Source organism: Salvia hispanica, chromosome 5, assembly GCF_029641045.1.
Source record: "Salvia hispanica isolate PSC_SH4W2 chromosome 5, Shi_PSC_v1, whole genome shotgun sequence".
Taxonomy (NCBI): domain Eukaryota; kingdom Viridiplantae; phylum Streptophyta; class Magnoliopsida; order Lamiales; family Lamiaceae; genus Salvia; species Salvia hispanica.
Genome location: NC_142696.1, coordinates 39,029,172 through 39,046,756, shown reverse-complemented (window position 1 = coordinate 39,046,756; position 17,585 = coordinate 39,029,172). Strand labels below are relative to the sequence as shown.

The 17,585-nt window shown below is 37.2% G+C and overlaps 5 protein-coding genes across 7 annotated transcripts; 2 read left to right on the top strand and 3 right to left on the bottom strand.

The window, feature by feature from the left end:
• The first annotated feature begins 2,236 nt into the window (after nt 1–2,236).
• LOC125187397 (snakin-2-like) lies at nt 2,237–3,219 on the top strand. The gene is made up of 3 exons (XM_048083982.2): nt 2,237–2,392; nt 2,688–2,730; nt 2,843–3,219. Exons 1-3 carry the CDS (start codon nt 2,306–2,308, stop codon nt 3,022–3,024), a joined length of 312 nt encoding a protein of 103 aa, XP_047939939.1. The 5' UTR covers nt 2,237–2,305; the 3' UTR covers nt 3,025–3,219.
• On the bottom strand, nt 3,189–4,708 carry LAP5 (Chalcone and stilbene synthase family protein). Its single transcript, XM_048083981.2, has 2 exons — nt 4,453–4,708; nt 3,189–4,262 (listed from the first exon to the last, which is right to left on the bottom strand). The coding sequence occupies exons 1-2, from the start codon at nt 4,619–4,621 to the stop codon at nt 3,274–3,276; spliced, it is 1,158 nt and encodes a 385-aa protein (XP_047939938.1). The 5' UTR covers nt 4,622–4,708; the 3' UTR covers nt 3,189–3,273.
• A 902-nt stretch (nt 4,709–5,610) lies between these two features.
• Nucleotides 5,611–6,202, top strand: LOC125190303 (30S ribosomal protein S31). Its single transcript, XM_048087574.2, has one exon. It carries the CDS (start codon nt 5,703–5,705, stop codon nt 5,976–5,978), a length of 276 nt encoding a protein of 91 aa, XP_047943531.1. The 5' UTR covers nt 5,611–5,702; the 3' UTR covers nt 5,979–6,202.
• A 1,894-nt stretch (nt 6,203–8,096) lies between these two features.
• LOC125186439 (NADH dehydrogenase [ubiquinone] 1 beta subcomplex subunit 9-like) lies at nt 8,097–10,767 on the bottom strand. The gene is made up of 6 exons (XM_048082805.2): nt 10,581–10,767; nt 10,366–10,407; nt 9,966–10,047; nt 9,313–9,368; nt 8,714–8,787; nt 8,097–8,461 (listed from the first exon to the last, which is right to left on the bottom strand). Exons 1-5 carry the CDS (start codon nt 10,707–10,709, stop codon nt 8,746–8,748), a joined length of 351 nt encoding a protein of 116 aa, XP_047938762.1. The 5' UTR covers nt 10,710–10,767; the 3' UTR covers nt 8,097–8,461; nt 8,714–8,745.
• Nucleotides 10,768–11,141: 374 nt separating this feature from the next.
• Nucleotides 11,142–17,385, bottom strand: LOC125188546 (kinesin-like protein KIN-7F). Of its 3 annotated transcripts, none has more exons than XM_048085476.2 (14): nt 17,133–17,385; nt 16,682–16,814; nt 15,849–16,136; nt 15,406–15,495; nt 15,194–15,294; nt 14,961–15,074; nt 14,805–14,886; nt 14,631–14,698; nt 14,462–14,527; nt 14,252–14,376; nt 13,599–13,926; nt 12,475–13,389; nt 12,091–12,392; nt 11,142–11,765 (listed from the first exon to the last, which is right to left on the bottom strand). In XM_048085476.2, the coding sequence occupies exons 3-14, from the start codon at nt 16,069–16,071 to the stop codon at nt 11,444–11,446; spliced, it is 2,736 nt and encodes a 911-aa protein (XP_047941433.1). In that variant the 5' UTR covers nt 16,072–16,136; nt 16,682–16,814; nt 17,133–17,385; the 3' UTR covers nt 11,142–11,443. The 3 variants fall into 3 exon arrangements, with proteins under 3 accessions (XP_047941433.1, XP_047941435.1, XP_047941434.1); XM_048085478.2 differs by having other exon boundaries at nt 16,761–16,814; XM_048085477.2 differs by lacking the exon at nt 16,682–16,814.
• Between the last annotated feature and the right edge of the window lie 200 nt (nt 17,386–17,585).

Below are 17,585 nucleotides of genomic sequence, written 5' to 3'. Positions count from 1 at the left end.
CAATTGATATTGAAATTTTATTCCGTACTCGTCTATTCCAAGAATATCCAGCAAGTCTCTTCTTTTATTTTATAAAATTTGCATCACGTATGTTCTATGTGACACTTACAAAAAAGAAAATCAAGAAATGAAAATTAAACTGCCACTTCATGAACATAATGACCACAAAAGGATCCTAAAATCTAGCATGCGTATTCCTATACTTCCCTAAATGTTTATAACCTTATTATAGTAGTTATAATAGTACATGCATATATAAGTGGGTGATTGAGTAAATTCATTACCTCTCAATAAATAGGCACAAATCTAGAATATTGGTTTTTGTATGATTTACAATGGTCATAAAATGTTTACTAAAATTTAATACTCCCTCCATCCCAAGTTCACAACTAAGTTGAGTCAAAACTTTTGGCATGATTAAGAAATTTTGCTGAAAAAGAAAAGAAAGGAATAGAGTAAAAAAGATTGAGAGAGAGTAAGTATATAATTGATAAAATAATAGTGATTGGATATTTTGATATTTTGTTTTTATAAAAAAAAAAAGAAATAATTCAACTTAGTTAGGACATTCAAAAAAAAAAAAGTAAGTAAGTATAACTTAATTTAGTTGGGATGGAAGGGTATATCATGGTTATCTATTATCATGAAATGTGCATCATTTTATGCATAAAAAAAATACTCAGTGAATTTTATATTCAATCTGAAAAAGAAAATCTGTTATCATTAAATATGCATCACACTTGTTGGTTTGCCACCTTAAATTGAGTATTTTATATAACATCTGAGAAATACTACTATTGTATTCACCTGTATTCAACTTCATAATTTATTTATAAAAATGTAACCAATAAAATGGATACAAAACTAGTAATAAGACAACTTTGATTGCAATTGCCTATTGTGTGCCATATAATTGCTGTAATCTAATGGCTTGAAAACTATTTAGAAGAAAGCAACATATGTAAATATACCTTTGCCAGCTTTTCATTTACGTTAAAATTCATATCAAAATCACACCTCTTTATTCAGACATTTTCCTAATCTGATAATCAAAACCATGAGTTTATTCGAAAAAAAAATATTTTCTTAAAATAAATAATTGTTGGTTGGCAGAATCGAGATTTCCAGAAAGAATACAGCTGTGAGTTGTGAAGCAGAAATACAAAAAGTCAGTTTCAGAGCTACTGTTACTTTTTATTCTATAGTGCTCTACAAAATGGATGTTTATAATAGGGACCCCTTGATGCTAATAATTTAAATATTGGCCTTTTCCTATTTTCTGATTTTTTTTTATATATGATTTTTAATTATGAGTGATTCTTATCATGTTATCACCAGCTTCCTATTGGCTATCATCATTGTTTCAATTTTTACCTCTTTTATCTATATAGGGATAGGGCCATTTAATGATGGACGGTGCTATTTGCAAAATTTAATGTATCATGGTTGTCAACTTGTCATCTAAGAAGAAAGATAATAGTGTTATCCAGGACAATCGCCCCAAATAAATCTTATACTTATAATTAATTAAATTCACTACTTATGGAGTACGTATTTCATGGAGTATTTATCTCTCTATCTCCTATTTATTTCTCATCCGCCAGTATAATTGCTCCATATAAGATCTGCATGAATTTTAAGAAATTTATAGAAAAGTGGGTTAGACATTGTAGTATAGAAAAGTGGGTTATCCATATTTAATATATCGTGAAACTCATTTTTATATATTGTTTTTTCAATCTCTGAATGGAATGAATTAATGAAGTATACTGTCTTCTTACCAAATATAATAAAATAAAATAAAACATATTATAAAAGATATTCTAAAATAATAAAATGACATTTAATAAAGAAACAAGAGAATGGTATCTAGAAGATAATTGATGCTGAGAGTCACATAAGAGTATTGCGAATTTTTTTTCCACAATGAAAGTGTGATTTTAAGATTAGGCATCAAGTTGATAATGCTAGTTTTTTTCACATGAATGAATGTATTATCATCCACACACATATCTTGTAGTTAGGAAAGATTATTATATAATTTATATGTTGGCAAAGACCTCTTTTTTTCATTTTCACACTTCTTGCATTAAATTTATTCTTTTTAGGGTGAATGATAGGAGTATCTTTTTTAGGTGTGTAGGGCAAAACGACAGGCTAAGTTTGGCCAATAGTTTATTTGCATGCATGAACTCTCCCTCCCCCCTCTCTCTATATCATAAATTTAGTCCTATAAATACCCTATTTTCTATGCAAGTAAACACACCCAATACAATACACAACTCTTCTTCACATAAAATCTTCGATGGCAATTCCCAAATTTCTTGTAGCTTCAATCTTTCTTGCTCTTCTAGCAGTCCATGGAGTCCAAGCACTCCAATCCAATCAAGTGGTAACACGTTAAACTCCTCTAGTATTTTCTTTCATTATTATAGTCAGTGGTAACATGTTAAACTCCTCTAGTATTTTCTTTCATTATTATAATTTGGTTGATATTACTTCAGACGAAATATAACGAGTACAACACAACACGCTCATAGTCCCAATCTATCTTGTATCTTAACATAGCACCCAACTAAAAGTCAACCTCCAACACTCAACACAAGCACAAGCTGATCAAGACTCATTTGACCATTTTCCAAATATTTATCAATTATTGATCATATGTTTTTATAATCTCTTGGCAGACTAGCAAAGTTGCACCAGAAGATGCATCTTCCTCAAAAATTGGTAAATACTCATTTTCTCACTATTCTTGCACAATTTTATGTCTACCAATCAATTAGAAGATGTTCATATATCCTTTACAAAAAATCAAATTTGTTCTGTACTTCTTTTGCAGATTGCAAGAGTGCTTGTGCAGAGAGATGCAAGCTATCAAGCAGGCCAAATCTATGCAAGAGGGCGTGCGGAACTTGTTGCGCCCGGTGCAACTGCGTGCCTCCGGGCACATACGGGAACTACGACGCCTGCCCGTGCTACGCTTCATTGACCACTCACGGCAACAAGCGCAAGTGCCCTTAATTGATCACGTCGTTCTCGACGATAAAATTCTCTTTATATCTTGAAATTCCACTTGTATTAATATGTTTATTTTGTATTTTTTTTCCTCTTCTTATCGTATTCATATTCCTATCGTGTGTAATTTGATTGTAACATAAAATAAATAAATAAAGAACATGCATGCGTGTAGCAACATTTGTTGTGCACCTTGTTCAATCTGTGTCCCAACAATATCATGACCCTTTTAATTTTAATTTTTTTTCACACACTTCATATAGTGAGACTCCTAGCAAGGATCCCTTCAAAGGTGATGCCGGGCCCAAACGCAAGGATCAATCCCCACTGCTCTTCTCCCTCCTTCTCGCCCCGTCGCTTCGCCTCCTCTAGAACGTACTCCAACACGTAAACGATTGTGTTGCTACTGGCATTGCCGTAATCGGCCAATGCCTTCCTGCTAGCACTCAACTTCCCCGGCAACAACGCCAATTTTTTCTCCATCCGGTTCAAAATAGCCGGGCCCCCGGGGTGAACGGCCCAAAACAATTTATTATAGTCCATTTTAACCTTAGAGACTCCCATCAACTCATCACAAAAACCTTGCACATTGTCCTCAATGATTTGGGGCAGCTCCCTGTCTAGCCTAAAGCTTATCCCTTCCTCTGTTAGCCTCCCATCTATTATCTTCTCTGTATCGGGCAAGAAGCGCTGCAACGACGAATGCAACTCGAACAACGGTGTCTCACTCCCCACACAAGGGTTGGTCCCTATTATGACAGCTCCGGCTCCGTCCCCAAACAGAGCAACTCCCACTAAGTCATAAGGCCTATCGGCATTAGGGGGCCGATAGCCTATGATGGTGGTCTCAGAGGTTGCTAAGAGCACACGGCTACCCGGATTGTTCTCCGCGATATCCTTGGCCACCCTCAGGCCCGCCACCCCACCAGAGCAGCCTGAGAAGTAGAGCATGACTCGTTGGGTGTCGGGCCTGAGGCCCAGCCCCTTTGCCAGGAAGAGATCTCCACCTGGCAAACGGGCCTCGCTGGAGGACACGTAGACCAAGTGGGTGATGTCAGAGGCCGCCCCGCCCCATTTCTCGATGCAAGACTTGGAGGCAGCGATGGCCATCTCTGTGACGGCCGAGTTGCAGATGTCGAGGCGCTGCGTCACCGTCGGAACCCCTTCCATGGCCAGCTCGGGATACTGCGCTAGGATCTCCTCCGACATCACCACGTACCTCGTCTTCACCGAGGTCGTCTTGCCTGAAAAAAGCAACACTTGTTTTTATTGAGGGCCCACCATTTCCCAAATAATATCTCTAGTGTCACATCATTCATCACACCAAAATTGATATTCTTTTATAATAATCACAGACATACATTTTTTTAATTGATGAATGAACACTACTCGAACACACTTAATAATGAGAGGGAGAGAGAGAGAGGGTTATACAAAGGCGGACAAGCTTCTGCTTGAGATCAGGATCGTGGCGATTGGTGATTTTGAAGTAGGCATCGACCAAGAAATCTTGAAGCACTAGCTGGTGAGGCAAGGCTTTGCCTAGACCAAGAATTATGGCCTTTTTTGAATCAAATTTCTTACACAATTCACCACTTCCCATCGATTTTTAATATTTTCAAATTTTTTTACTCACTTGGAGATTGTAACAACAAGGCTACCGTTGTATATATAACACTAGCATCGAGCTGATTATCAGGTTTAAATCTTGTGATGGTTTCAATTTTTTATGTTGGATTAGTTTAAGTGCAAGAACTTCGTGACCTTTTTTAGCAGGTTATTTGGTGGATATTTGGTTTGGAACATCAAGAGGCATCCACGCAAAATATAACTATATTGCATGATTCCAAAATTTAAATCAAGTTTACGAAAGGAGTGAGGTGGGGAAATATGATTTCTAGACCACACTATTTACTGAGATATTTTTATCAAATTCAAATGGACTAAAACATGTGAAAATTGAAATTGAGAACTGCAAATCATCACGTGTTCAAGCAAGGAAGACATAAAAAGAAAAAAGCTTAAAAACTCCCTACGTACCTAGTAGTAGTAATTAGGAGTAATAATTACTACTAGAACAACATAAAATCGACCATTGAAAAGTCTAGTAAATAGTAAGACAATATCCAATTCTAGAAATTTTCACACATGAAAAATAAATTATTTATAGATAAATAAAATGGAAATAATTGCACGTTTACATAACTTTACGAATTTCCCATGCAGCCAAAATTCATACAGTTTCATGAAAATTAAGGGTGTATTAAAGTATAAAATTACTACTCCTTCCATATTCTTTTTTGTATACATTACTACATTAGTACTAAAATTTAATACTGTAAATTACTATGCGTCAATGGCTATTTTAGGAACTTGAATTAAAGTACTTTTTTTAAAATCCATAAATAAACTTAATCAATTTAAATGTGCAAGATATTGGGCCGATAATTTGGTTTGGGCCTAGACATAGTCCAAAATCAAATAAAGAAACTCAAATGTCCCACTTTAAAATTTCCAAATTTTCAGGGGCTAAGAGTAGAAAATGTTAATATTATTAGGCCCTTCGTGTAAAAACATAAAAATATCAATCAATCCGGCAAATGCATACTGAGTTCCACAGCTCACTAGGGTTTAAGAGCTGAGAAATTCCACCGAGAAATCAGATCGATCGATCGGCGGCAGAAATGGCGATGATACAGTCGTTCAAAGCGGCAGCGAGTCGAATTGTGTCGGCCGCTGAGCACCGGATTGCATTTTCCTCCCTCGCGTCGTCCATATCGGCGCCGCCGGGGGATGCGGTCGTGTGCGGCCGAGGAGACAAGAAGACGAAGAAAGGAAAGCGATTCAAAGGCTCGTTCGGAAACAGCAGGCCGAAAAAGGAGAAGAAAATCGAGAGGATCAAGGATAAGATCGAGGTGCCGAGGTCCACTCCTTGGCCTCTCCCTTTCAAGCTCATCTAGATTCTCGCTTTAATTTTTCGCTGTTGTTTTCGAAGTTAATGTACATTTCCATGAGCTAAAAGGAAAAATCTAGTGTTCATTTGAACTGATTTACTCAAAAAAGCTCATGATTGAATCTAGATTCTGTTAGTGTTTTGGTTTGATTTGATAATTCGATGATTCAACTGGAACCAAACATCATCCTGAGTAGCTATTTCGTAATTGATATTCATTATTTTGCTTGATGAGCTGACCATGTGCTAAGCTTCAATAAAATTTACGAACGAGGAATAAACTATTTAAGCTTCTGCATACTGCACCATATATGCCCACTTTCATTGTTTCTGAACTTTCAATTATTGCTCTTATGGCTGTATTTCTGCGTTTATTTAGCATTTTTATCACTGATATTTTGCTAGAGAGTTGGTAGATCATAGATTTGGTTAGTCATTGTTTGATACTAGTCTGCTCCTTTAGGAAGTTTTAGCGAGAGACTCTGGTGTTTGTGTTATATGGGCGTAGAACGTGCTTCGATCATCTAGTTATCGACTTATCATATGCAACCTGATCACCTGAATAGCATGTGATGCTTCCTAGTGAGGAAGTGTTAAGGACATATTGAGGTGTTGGGATTATTTGGGCTTAGCACACGCTTAGAAGTTAGACCATCTAGTTCTCGCGTGTGATTCTTTATGCGTTCTGCATCCTTGCTAGTATCTCCTTGATTGAGAATGATATGATGGTTTGTCTCCCCATAAACGTTTTTAGCTTCTTTTTTTATCTCGAAAGAAAGAGCCAAGTGTGTGTTACTAGATAGTAATACTTAGAAAATGCCTTCACTGAGACTAGTTGCAAAACTTGCAATGGTGCTAATGTATCAATTCCATGTCCTTTTTAGCTGCATACTTTACTTTTGCAAAATACTGTGGAAACTTAGGAGCTAGTCACATGGGAAGTTAGGGCTGTGGCTGGTTATATCTTACTGGGATGGATTTCTTATTGTGAATATGCCAAAAGTAATAAAAAATGCAAGTACCTAGCTTGGTCCGGATATAGCATTTAGCTACTTAACATCAATTAGTTGGGGAGTTGGCATAGCCCGTAAGATTATTCAACTTGGTCTTGATATCACATGTAGCTACTTAACTTCAGTTAGTTGTGGAGTTGTTGACATAGCCCTTAAGATTATTCAATTTGGTCTTGATATCACATGTAGCTACTTAGCATCTGTTAGTTGTGGAGTTGTTGCCATAGCCCTCAAGATTATGCAGCTTGGTCTACTTATCACATGTAGCTATACTTAAGTGGCATATACGAGATGTCAAGTTTGAACATTGATTTGCAGCTGAGAGAAATTTGATCTATTGCAGCTGTCAGTTCTTTTCATAAGTTATGAGGAAGAAAGTTGTTAGATGATGCATACTAACTATTTATTTAAATTAGTACTACTCCTTATTTGGAGGTAGATTTGTTTTCATATGGGATATGGGGTATGTTACCATCTGCTCTTTCTTTTAATTTTGCGTTTGAAGCTTTGTTACTCTTAAGAAGCTTAGGCACGTTGGATTTCCTTAGGCTATTTGTTTCTTGTGCAATATGGCAACACGCATGAAAAACCATTTAGTGTGAAGATCAGTGTGATACTATATAATGCTTCGACAGAATTTCGTTGGCAAACAAAAGGAGATGTACTCCCTCTGCCCCATAGAAAAATTAGGCTATATTTCTTTTTGTTTCGTCTGTCACATAAAAACAATCCATTTCCATTTATATAAACTTTTCCACACAACAAACACTACTTGGGCTCCACTATGAGAAATCATTATTAACAATCTAACAAAAACAAAGGGTATGCATATGTTAAAATTCATAATCATAGCGAGTTTGCGTGCATTGCAGTTGGCAAACATCCATTAAGAAAAGGGTCAAATTTTGACGCACATACCCTTTCTCTAGTTCCCTTAAGAAAAAGGCCAATATTCGCCAAAAATTGAAGGCTACAGTCTACAGAGCATATGCAACGGAGGTGCAACTTGGAAATATATGACATCCCAAGCAACAAGCATTGGAAAATTGACAATTGCCAGGGAAGGGTACATTTTAACATTAATAAAACAAGTGCAATCTAAAACATATCACTGATAACAAACTGAGAATTTATTGCAAACACATGTTATAATCATCTGTCAAATGCATCATTGATGACAAAAATGAGATGATTATTGCAAAACACATGTTATAAACATCTGTCATCCAGATTTCAAGGAAAGAGTCCTGGTTGAAAGTTACAGACAGCAAGCTTCGGTGAGTTTTCCAAACATGGAAAGAAACAGGCAGTGATTATCCAACAAGAATTTAACCACGTCCAATTTTGGGAGTCACAACTACTCAAATACAAGAATGATCGCCAACATCTCTTTCTAAAGAAAAATCTTAAATTGAAAACCACAGACCACAAACTAGAACAGAACTCGTCCTCCTATCATGATTTGTGGACCTCCAATCTGCAACATTAGTCATTAAGATCTCATCAGGACATCATGATAACTATGGCCCGGCCATTCTTGTGTGCCTCTCAAAGAAAGAATAGGTGGTGTGGGTGGTGCCGTGGTGGGGATGGGGTTGGGGTTTATAAAAGCAAATGCCCAGACAGAAGGAGGAATGTTACTGATGTTTAATTCATGTTTATTGCAACCTTACTACCATAGTAATAGGAATGACAGAGTTGATGAGAATAATGATATCAAAATACCAACCTTCATTTATTTCAGAGGATGATGGATCCTCTTCATTCACGCTCTTCCATGCCATAGTTGTGTATAATCTCAATCTGCATTAACCATACAGCAATATTATGTCACAAGTTGCTTAATCACTTGAGCGTAAGTCTTGCGATTACATGGTATAATAATTGCATACTCTTGTTTGTAATTTTTGGTATAATGCAAACAATACAAGTGAATATGGGGGCATAGAGCCAAACCAGGCATCATAATGAGCTATCATCTCATCCATTCAGCAGGCAGACATCAGTGCACTTATAACAGAAAAAAAAGGAAATCTAATGCATAAAATAAAAAATAATAATAATACTAATACTAATACTACTAAAAACTTAGTTTTCCTTTAAGACCAGTCAAGATCAGTGAAAAGTTAATAAGAAAACATGTACTATTATTATTATGTAAACACTACTATTAATCAATCATAGTAATGCACCGAATGTTAACTGAAAATGCCGAAATGGAAATAAGTTTTCTGAATGCAGAAAAGATAAGAAAAGAGAAAATGCAAACTAAATAAATAGCCTATGAACTAAATCAAGCCAAGTAGTAATCAGTATTTGATCAATTACCCCTGGAGGTGGTGCCGGATTCCTGCAGAATTTGGAGCCACCAGGTGCCCAAGGAACTGTAGAAAGGAAAAAAAATTTGTGAACCATCAAAAAGTAAGCAGCCTAATAATTAAACAAAAAAAGATAGTTACTACTTAACAGACTGATATAACAATTTACTAGTATCATCCAATAGTTTCTTGAGCCCTCCAAAAGGCAAAAGATTATGCTAGCTTCAGTTAACAAGGAATAGACATTGCTCACAAGTTATATGAATGCACCGACTAATTCAACTTGCACCTAGATACTCAACATGGTTGGGATTTTCCCCAATGCTCCTATTTTTTTGCCATTTGATACAAACCATTACATTTAGTACTATGCTATTATCATCTTTAGCAGCTGGTTTACATGACACTATATTAAATCAACATTCCAAGAAAGACATCTAATGCAACTGGTTCCTTCTCTCTGTGAAGAACAAATAGCATTGTAAGATATAATTTCTCAATCTGTTCTCATGCTAAAACTGTTTATATGAAAGACAATAAATTATGGAAGTGTAAAATTCCACCATAAATATCATCCTCTTCAACTTGGAGTTTTTGTGCTCATCAATGTACTTTCCACGCTATGCCTAGATAAAAAATAATTCAACATTTAGATCAACATACCAATGTAAGGATCGGGATGCCTCCATTTGTTGTGCTCCGCCTCACCAGCTGCTATCATTCTATCAATCAGTTCAATATCCTCCTGGAATATGAGCAGAGGGGAACCCAATCAATCCAACATTGTGTTTCCGGTCGAATTACATACTTGATCGCTCTTTTCCAGATCCAACATTTCTCTTAGTTTCTTTTTTTACCAAAAATCCTTACATTATAGTAATGGCATTGAAATAACTTACCAAAGCCAGGTCAAATAAGCTTATTAACAGTTAATTGAACATAGGAGACTCAATCAAACAGCTCAATTCATGAAATTAAGCAACCACCATTACACTGAAATGCGAAAAAATCTCTAATTCATAACGAACAAATTCAAAGTACATGATAAAAATAGAGAACAAACCACGTGTTTATTCGCCTCGAATTTCTCTCTTAGAGCATCAGCCTGATAAAAAAACGCACAACCAATAGACAGCAAAAAAAAAACCTCGGTTAGAGCCAAATCCAGCAGAAATTTAATCTCGTCTAAGTAGCGAAGAATTGTTCACATAAAATTATCCGATCAAAACCCGAGATCGAATGAATGTATGAAGAAATGGAGAGAAACAGAAAAATTACATCGGAATAAAAGATATGGCGGTGAACCGCCCAATTGAGAGTTTCCTTGAGAGCTTTCCGGTAGAGGATGCGAACCCTCTCCTTCTGCGCTGCTCGCCGAGCCACATACGACGCCGTACTTAAGCTCATTCTCTCTCTCTCTCTATCTCTCTGATTTCTGATACAACCCAGTTTCTAGTAAACTCGAATCGCGACTCGCCTTTCCTACTTTGGTCCTTTATGGCACGGCGTCGTTTCGATGATTTGGGCCTCAATAAAAGGAACATTTGGGCCTGCATCACGTGTCAATAAAGGCCCATTCTGTTTAGATGTATAGGAGCTTTTTTCTTAGTGTTAAGCCTTTTAATGTTCCAAATTTTTAAGGTTTTTCCAATTTTTATTTGAACTTGACTTTTAAAATATTACTATAATAATATCACCATCTTTTGATTTATTGTAACTTGACACGACACTATAGTTTTATTCTGATTATTAGCATGTCAACTTGATATTATTTGAAGAACAAATATTGAGGTTGCGTCACTCACATCAACCCTCCAATGATTACAAAATTTTAGGGAGTTGTTAAATTCATACCAAGTTTAAATAGATCATATCATTACAACAATTTTCTTTACAAAATTACAAACTAAATGGAATATATTCCAAATCTTTTATCCAGTGAAGATGAAGTGATAAACTTAATCGTTTGAAATTTAGAACAGTAAATTCCATCTTCTAAATTCATGCTATTCGTTAGATTTAAATTTTAAACTAGGATATCAAGATAGAGTTTGAATGAAAATTAAAACTTCCAGGAAAACGGCGTCGTTAAACACACAACGGCGTCGTTAAACATGTAAGAACTTCTCGTTGAGCCGACCTCACAAAAGGGACGACATACTATTTTTCCAGCTAAACGATCTTCTGGTCATGCGTGGAGGTGTGAAACTGAGTCCAAACATTTCCTTCAGGGCCACCCCATTCTCCGAGAATCCGATAAGCTTGGCCACCACAGCAGCGCTCCGGCTAACGCGGCCCATGTCTTGAGTGTCGCTGTACAAGAGATGAACCAGTTGCCGCCTCCTCCTCTTGGAGCCGAGAGCAACGCCCCAATCCGTGTAAAGCATGTTCCTCTCATCCTCCGTACACCTTCTACCCATAAGCCTGCTCAGCGTTTCCCTCTCACGATGAAGAGCTCTTTTGCTGTTTATTTGAGAGCACATAGTTCACAAAAGTTAGTCCAACATGTAAGCTAACGATGCCCTTTTCATAGAACAAATATATAATGCACACAATAAATAAATTATATAGTACTCATTCAATATCATAAAGCAGTATAAATAAAAATTATATCCAATGAAATTATAGGCAAACCAAAATTTGTAGAACAATGCTCCTTTATTATATGTATAGATTATCAAACTCAATGAAATTAGATGCCATATTTGAAGGCCATTTAACTCTGCATAACGAAAGAGTGGCGAATTCGTGACTGATGAATGAAATGTGAATGAGGATATAGACATACCTAGAGGCCAGCGTGAGTGTACGGCCGTCCTGTATGACTGAGTTGCCACCGGAAAATGTATCCTTTAGGAAGGATAGTCTCCTATACTCTACCTCCATATAAATGGAATCTGTGAAATCTTCTTTAATGAGGAGGATGAAGTATGTCCTGTGGACTAATGAAACATTGCAATCGTGCCATAGTTCGACAATCAGTTTCTGCAGCTTCTCAAATTTCATGGGCCAATCTTGCATCTGGACCAAAGCGAGATCTCTAGCGCCATTTTCATCTCCGGTTCCTGTTCCTGTTCCTGTTCCTTCAACCTGAGGAAACAAAGCAGGGTCAAATAATGAGTTCTCTGCTTGATGGCTACAAACAGAAACCATGTAAGAAGAAAATAACTACGTTTTCATATTGAAGCTTTGCCATCTCCTTGAGTCCTGCAACAAAGGAACCAAGAGTTGGAATATCTTCTTCTCCATGGGAGCTGCTCTGATTTTTAGCTTCGTCAATGAAACTACTACAATCAGAGTTTAGAGAATCGCTTCTCGTCAATTTTGCATTATTTGCACCATAGATTGTTGGGGGAAGTTTCCAGTGCTTCCTGAGGGCGCCGCTTTCAGGTCTTCCAGTGAAATCATTTTCAAAGACATGAGGAGGTGTGCTCTGACTTTCTTCGGCAGTCTCAAAATCAGATAAGCAAGTCATTAAACTAGCTCTACAGCTTCGGCTTCTACTTAACTTTATGCTGCCAGAACTCATTAGACTAGTTGATCGAGCACCAGAAGACGATGAATCAGGGTAGGGGCGGAAAACAGAATCAGTGATATTCCTCACATCTTGAACTCTATGTGCTTCTCCATCATATGAGTAACCATTTGCAGCACCACTCACTTGTCTAGGTGAAGCCGATAGCACCTCATGATCCCCAATGTGACCATTACTACCAGGCTCCATCCATGCTTGCAACATTTGTTCATTATTACTAGTCGACTGGCCAAAAGACTCGCATGCTCTACTCTGAGAAGATTCATCCATCTCAATGCATCGAACTTCCTTGATGTCATCACAATTTTCTTCAACTTTGATAGGATTTCTCTTTATAACATGACTTAGATAAGATGTACCATCCGATAAATATTGATCCTCACTGTTTTCCGGAAGCAATAGGTCCGATTCTCCATTACACCTAAGGTTTTCATTAAACGACCCATTGAGTTGTTTTGAACGTTTGATACTTTCAGCCTCTTGGATTAAGTCCTCAATTTTCAAATTGGCAATATTTAGTTGCCTCTTGAGCTCCCTGACCTCTTTCTCCAACTGCAGAGCAAGCAACATAATGAGGAAGGTTAAGTTCGCCAGTTTGATTAAAGAATGGTAAAACCCATTATGACAACATCAAATGATAAATTTTGCAATTTCACCTCAACACGAATAACATTTAGGTTATTAAAGACAATAAACACAGCATTCAGAAGCTGTAGGAAAAGACAAAAGTATGCAATTTAAATTAATGAGTAAGGCATTACCTTTTCAATCTGCATATCTTTCTTTCTTAGTGATGGCGCATGATCGCATATTGATGCTGGAATTTTTAACTCAGTCTCCAACCTTGCTACCTCTTTCTGAAGATGTTTCACCAATGCCTTATCTGACATCACTACATTGACCTGTGCATTAGTTGATACTTCCTTTGCACAGCAAGCAAATAAGAGTGTATTCCTAGATTGCTCAACATGGCTTCTTGCAGGGCTCAAATTGCAAATGATTGCAGTTCTTGCATTGCCTCCCAAAGCAGGCTGTAGTATACGTGTAAGCTTTGAGTCTCTGTAATTAACATGCCCATTTCGCCCTTTGCTGCAGTAAATCATATTATTCAAAAGCTGATACAAATGGAACTTGCAATAAAACGATGTGAATAGCACTTGCATGCTACTTCATTAGATTAAATTCTGATAGGACATCTATGCATATGCTTGCTAGCTTGCCTACTTGTCCAAAAACACGTGGATTATATTAGAGTAAAGATCAATTCTCAATTAACAAATACAATCAACCTTAGCCAGTAATTAACAAATTGATCCAAAAAAAGCTCCGATTCATGAATCCCTTATAGCACATTATTTCACAAAAATGAAATCAAGCAGCTAACAAACTCAGCAGGCCAAAAGAATCCACAAACCTCAGCTTGCGAATCACCGTGCTCAGAGTGAGCAAACTACGATTAATATGGCAGCCTTCTTTCAGCCTCTGTCCAACTGAGTTAGCTTGAGATGCCCGCTCACTTCCTGCCAGATCCACAAAGTTCTGCAGAGCCATGTTCCAATACCTTTCAGATTTATTATACTACTAAATATTTAGGAAAATCATGACAAATTCAAATTTCCTATACCACACTAGCAGCAAGGGTGGTTGAGTTGCCCTTCCCTATAAACTCACGAGCAGAACTTTCAATTGTCTGGAGGAATTAGATCAAGAAGACACACAACAAGAGCTTATATAACATGAATGTCACTGGAGAATGAAAAAATCGACTAAGACAAAGAGCTAGGGGAGCTAACCAATCTGAGAATTTGATGGGATCTGGAGCTTGTTTCATTCAATAAGGTCTCTCCAATTTGCCTTTGTGCTATACATGAGTTAAAAGAGAGATTAAAAAGTCGAATAATATATATGATGGTTAACTAATGAATTGTTGAAGTATAACGACAAAATCAAGGTGGAGTTCATCTAACCTTCACATATGGATAACAACTCCTTGAGGTGATCACGGTCTCTCAATGTTTCTTCTGTGAGTTTCTCTATTATAGTCCCCTTCTACAGAACAAATAAAATATATGATACATACACAAATGAAACAAGGTGGGAAATAGAGTTGAGGAAAAACTCACTTCCGGATCATCGAGGAGTCTTAGTGGAGAATTATCTGTGCTAAGGAGGTCTCTAACAACTTCATTGTAAATCTCCATCGCAGAGAACTTTAAGACGAATGCTCTTTCTTCATGCTGGTTCAGGCAGAAGAAAATTTTCAATATGGCTTCCAAGTGGAAAGAGAACTTCTAGAATAATCATTTGTCTGGTCTAGTATCACCAGGATAGTGAAAAATTAACTATACTCACACACCTTCTGTATGTTATCATAAATATCAGCCACAGCATAATCAGTTATACCATTCATAGTGTAAGTCTTTCCGCTGCTTGTTTGACCATATGCAAAGATAGTTGCTGAATGAAAATTAGTTGAAATCTGTTAAAAGAGTTAATCTGTAGAAAGCAGAGGGAAAAAGACCTCTCATAGTGAACAAGGATTCAGCAATGTATAAACACAATTCTCACAATTGATGCCACCAACAACTGATAGAGCAATGTCCTTTGTACCCTCATCATAAACTTCCCTTGTTGTGCAGTCACCTCGAAATACTCTATCTACCACCATAAATTGAACATGGAAAAACAAAACAAAGTAAAAACAGAGTAAGGTACAGGTATCACAAATAAGTTAATTAACAAATTGATCTAAATGGCAAGTTGTATTCAAATGCTTCTAATATATTTAGGATGTTCCAGTGCTACTTGGAGATAGTAGTGATAGCTTGGTTTCCTAAGATAGTGAATATTAACAGAAGTATGGGGGAGACTATAGACATCAGACACCTCCAAATCCCATTTCTTGATTAAAAAAAAGGTGTATAATAAAATGTTGCTGAATTAATCAGTTTCGTTTTCGTATGATATGCTTGAATTTTGACCAATGTAAATGACAATGCGAACAGAAATACCAAATGAGTAAGCTGTAGGTAGTCCAGAGCGCTCCTGAAGGCTGTTCCGGTACAAAATGGTGGTTGAGTTGATGCATTCCCAGTCTGAAACTTCAGCCCGTGCACTCTCTTTTTCACTCAACGGCCTTAACCTCACCAGTACCAATATCTTCTCTTCTTTCCCATTCCCAAACCCCTGCATTTTCTCCCAATTGATCAACTCCTCAGAACCAATAGCCCCCATTGTTTTTCCCACCTCCTCAAATCTACTTCAATCACACGAGAGATGAGAAGTCCATACTCAGGAACCTACCAGCAACCCAAACAAACAATATATAAATACAAAGATATTTGACGTACCCTTCATCGTACTTAAAAAGGCAAGACAGTTAGGTTACTAGAGATAAGTTAGTTGTGCTTGAAATACCCACACTCTAATGCAGTTTTCACCAGTAGTTGATGAAGCTAGTTAAACATGATTTTACCCACTAACATGACATCGCTTATGCTAAAACAGTATTAATCAGTAGTTGGTGGTGATTGGCCAATTTGCTTAATGCCCTCGGTAATCCCTTTCTCCAACCAGAAACCTAAGAGTTCCATCTTTTTAGGCAGCATCAACAAAAAGTAAACAGAAAGTTTAGTTTAATGGGGACCCCAACTATCCTTCGACTCCAAGTAATGATGATATTTCCCTGTAGCCCATTCTTCATTATTTTAAACACCAAATCTGGTAAGGCCCTTGAAAACAAAAATAGTGGCTCCCCACAACCCCATTTAACAGGAAGAAAGATGCATACACAAACAAATATATATACTTCAAACAACTACATTGAGAGGGATTCAACTGAGACCTCAGCGTTAGGGTTTGTAATTGTATGGCAGAGAAGCTTCGATTCCAAATATGCCCGAACAAAGAAACACAATCCTTACCAAAATCAACAAACTAAATGCAGGATCCGATCGCACATTATGAATAACTGCAATCTAACAGTCAAATTGAGAAACAAAATTAGAGCAATAAACGCAGCAAATCACTAATTAACAAATGTGTCAAAAGCTTCCACACTCCGAAACAGTACTCTAGCTCATGTTTCCTATAAAGTTGCATTTCAACCATGATAAAGTAGACAAGCTGAAGCGTGAAACGCAAGATTGAAAAACAGCACTCGAGAGTCGAGATCAATTATAAAGGTGGATACACTTTATTTAATATTCGAAAAAGCAAATTCAACTGCCATAACTCGAAAAAATAACAAAACCGCCACATATATAGTAAACAAATCATTCGAGAAAACACCATACCTCCTCACACGATCTCAGCAAAAAATCATCGAATCAAACGGCAACTGCACCAGCATTACTCCTCAACTTCTTCTCACACCTCCCCCTCTCTCCCTCTCACTCTATATTTATTAGTGTGTGTATATTTATATAAGTATTAAGCTGCAGCTAACCACTAGTGTAGTGAGAGAGAGTGTGTGGAGTGAGAGAATGAAGAGAGTGGTGACTGGTGACGGAAGTCGATATCGGGCGGCCGGGGGAGGGGAGTGAAATGACGTTTGTGCCCCTGGCTAGTTTGAAGAATGCGTGGGAGAAAGCGGCACGTGGCCACGTCGGCGTCGTCGGTGTAGTATTGAATACTGCGTAGAATACGGAATAACTGACAACGGCTGTATTTTCTACTTATACATCACTTTACCGCTGGGGGAGTCTCTATATCCGTTTCTGTTTTCTGATTTTTCCATATTTAAGGAC